Source organism: Oryzias melastigma, linkage group LG11 (assembly GCF_002922805.2).
Source record: "Oryzias melastigma strain HK-1 linkage group LG11, ASM292280v2, whole genome shotgun sequence".
Classification (NCBI taxonomy): domain Eukaryota; kingdom Metazoa; phylum Chordata; class Actinopteri; order Beloniformes; family Adrianichthyidae; genus Oryzias; species Oryzias melastigma.
This window is the reverse complement of record NC_050522.1, coordinates 22884989-22888677: the sequence shown is the minus strand read 5'-3', so window position 1 is coordinate 22888677 and position 3689 is coordinate 22884989. Positions and strand designations below refer to the sequence as shown.

At 34.6% G+C, this 3689-nt stretch overlaps 1 protein-coding gene across 1 annotated transcript in view; it reads left to right on the top strand.

Annotated features, from left to right (window-relative positions):
* Nucleotides 1-3689, top strand: part of LOC112162533 (carcinoembryonic antigen-related cell adhesion molecule 5) — a gene marked incomplete in the record, with an annotated part of 30950 nt that overhangs the window by 25051 nt on the left and 2210 nt on the right. The window contains 2 exon segments of the mRNA XM_024298331.2: nt 1225-1261; nt 3323-3678. Of these exon segments, the coding sequence (XP_024154099.1) occupies nt 1225-1243 (19 nt within the window).

The following is a 3689-nucleotide window of genomic DNA, read 5'->3' as shown; positions in this document are numbered from 1 at the left end:
CAGAAGCTATTTTCTACGTCACAAATACGCTCATTTCTAAACTGAATTTTTCTGTCTGCGCTTGATTTACAATATATTTTCTTATATGTTCTCCATCATCAGAAAAAACATCACAAGAACATGCTAACACCACAAACACAATTTTTGTCTGAGTGGGTCTTTGAATACGTATTTTGTTTAAGCTGAAACCTCAAAAGTTGAGTCTGTTCACGTTGTGTAGTTCCTTTCATTTATTTTAATTTTTTGTCGGTTTAACTGACGGGGTTGATGTGACCTCCCTTGATGGTCGTCATTCCTCTTGGTGCTTTCAAAGAATCGTTTACTGCAGCCGTCCTGAAGTCAGACACTAAACTGTACTTGTGTGTGAAAATAACTTTGAGCTTCCTGTTGGTTTTTAACCGATTTAGTGACACATGGCTGACGTCAGAACAGAGGTTCCCATTTCCCGTTGGTCTGACTATGTTTTAGGGATCATTTTAAAGTACTTTCAAAAAGTAGAGCACATTATTACTCTTATAGTTTTAGTTTTGTATGTTCCTTTTTGAACAAACTACTAATTTTTGGGATTAGGAGTTAGAAGATGCTACCCAACTATTATTTTCCCTACCTAACTCAATAACTATTGATGACAATTTTTCTTATAACAAACATTTAAGGTGGTCATGGTCAGATTTTGCTATTATAGAACTGGTGGTGGGAGAATCAAACCAAGACTGAGCTTAGTGGCTAAAACTTAACAATCTAATTAATAAACGTGGACAAGACAAACAACCAAAACAGGTGATAGAAACTAGTAGCAGGCACAACCATCAGCATGATTATGGCTTGCTCAATGGCAGAGAACACAACAAACTGGTGAAGGAATGGAGCTTAAATACTCCAGAATCCAGCTGCACCAAATGATCAATCATCAGGAGAACGAGCAAGTATGGCAAGCCATGAGGGCCAAAAATCCCCTAGATCCTGACAGTTGTGTCATTAGAAGTCACAAGATTCTATCATCTAAAAACTATGTCAAAAAAGGGAGATGCGGGTTAAAAGACCGTCCCTTATTGCATTTGTTTGTGTTTTATCTTGTTTACGTCGGCATTTTGTAACCGCTGTCATTGCAGAGGAGATTACAGATTGTCTGTTAGTCATCACCATCTGTTAAAACCCACAAATTTACTGACTGTCTTGTCTAATCACTGTTTTCTGCTACTTGATGTTTCTTTTTTTTTTTAGAATTGAGTCACCGTACTGATATCCCCGCATACTGCTGGTAAGTATTCCTGCTGATGATTTCATCCTGACACTTTAGGGACAGCCGGAGTATAACTTCCTTTGAACTAATACAAAAACAGTCAACAAAGTTAATGTGTGGTTTGCTGAAATACTCTTGAATAAAGATAGCAATCCTGGACTGATATTTCAAATTAAAATAGTTTTACTGACTTATCAAATCAGTGAGATAAAAAAAAAAAATGTAATTTTTTGTGGATTTTGTGATTCTTATTATCTTTTGTGTGGATTTCAGTATTGTTAGCATATAGAAACTCATCATATAGAATGTATGTGATGGTTGTTGTGTTAGTTACTGACATTGTTGCTTGTTAGCATCTGTTTCACTTCCTCTCTAAGAAGAACAGGAAACCACAGTATGACGCCAGGACTCTTTACAGTAGCTTTTTTTTTTTTCTTTTTTTTTACGTCGTCCTTGAATAGAGTTCTACCCATAAAAAAAGAAAGAAAAAAAAAAAAAAACATCTGAAGTTTTGGCCGTTAGGAAGATGCTGTCTGTGTTTATCTGTCTGAGATCTTTTCTTTCATCTTGTTGACATTGATGTTGAAACATTTGCTCCAAAGCCTGTCTTCACTCAGTTCAGCTTCATTGAGTGAGTGTGTGTGTGTGAACACATTACCAGTGTCAAAGCTTTGTGTCCTGTCTTTGTAAAATGATCTTGCAGCTTGTAGTTCTCTGTGTGTGTGTGTGTGTGCATATATGTATACACATTTTTGTGAGTTACGGGGACTGACTTTTGACTAGACACCAATGGTTGAGGGACTTAAGTGGTCGTGAGGACATTACAGTTATTTTATAAAAACTATCATGTTGTAATGTGATAAAAGTTCATTTCTGGAGTTATAATGTCAATTAGTACATCTGTTGTCTTATTAGGGAACAAAATAAGGTTACATACTAGATATAAAATATTTTTTAGAAAAAGTCTCAATCTTTAAAGTACAAATGTTGTCCACTTATTGTAAGAGTTACATTCTAAAAAAAAAAATAAAATAAAAAGTGTGATAGACTAATTCCGCTAAAAGGAGACATCTCTATTTGTTATGATAATTATAAATGTTTTAAGGCTGCACTACACACTAGGTGTGGGTTGATAAAAACAATTAATCCATTTGAATCAATTTAAGCTAATCAGATCAATAATCAATTCATGAAACTATTAATTGATTTAGCACAAAAAGCTAAAATCCGCTAGCTTGATGCTAATGTTTAATGGGATTTCCCATAAGACGGCTAATGCTAACATCAACTTAAACATACATTGCTGACTAAATGATCATCTTTATAAACTCACTGGCATTAATTTTTCAAACTCTTCTAAGGAAATATTTTTAAAGTAACCATTTGTGATCTAAAACACAGTTTTTACTTATACTTTCTTCTTCTTCTTCTTCAGGAATAAAGTGTACCGCTACAGCGCCATTGCCACCTAGTGGCCAAACTGAAACGTCCTTATCTTTTTACGTTTTTTAGGCTGTTTTGGAGTTAGGTTAATGTTTACATGCTAGCTGTTTTGGGTAATTTTAAACTTTTTTTTTTCAGTATTTAAGGCTATTTTGAAGTTTAGCTATTTTTTCAGCTACATGCTAGCTGTCTTGGCTAACCTAGGTTTTATTTTTTTTGTTTGTTTTTTTAGGCTAATTTGGCCTTTAGCTAATATTTCAGCTGGCTCTCAACTTCAGCGTTTCCAGCTATTAGCTTTAGCGCTTTTAGCTATCAATTTCAGCATCTTCAGCTATCAGCACTAGCATCTTCACCGGCCAAATTTAGCTTACAGCATTCATACTAGCATTATTGCTGGTAATGCTATGTATTTAGTTCATAATTATGTTAAAAAGTTACTGTTTTAATGTTTAAAAAATTTAGTTTAAGTGAGTTTAATAAAAGTTTATCATGTTCAGCCCATGAACTAAGGTGTGTTTTGGATTTTGGCCCCTTGTGCGGTTGAGTTTGACACCCCTGCTCTACCCCTAAAAAAGATGAATGGTCTTCATAAAACAGGAATTTCCTCCTCTCTGATAACGCTCTCTTTGTTTTTAGGCCAAAACATCCCACCAACTTGTTTCCTCATGATCCACTCGAGCTTGAAGGAGTGGATCCTGTTGGGTTCTTCGAAAGTCTTCAACCGATCAACATCCCCAACTCTTTTTGGAGTGTAAATTTGACAAAACATGGATTCCTCAAGATTTGGATTTTAAAATTCTAATTTGGACTGTATTTATTTTTTTTTTAACACCCTTCAAGAAAACCGGAAACCACTGGACGATCTTTTCTTGTTTTTATTTGGCTCCATATGTTGCTAACAATCATTGTTTTTTAGATACCATGAAAATGTTTCCTGGAGAAATGCTGATGGACTGATGTTTTACAATGCGTGACTCTTTTTTTTTTTTTTTTTTTTTTTTTT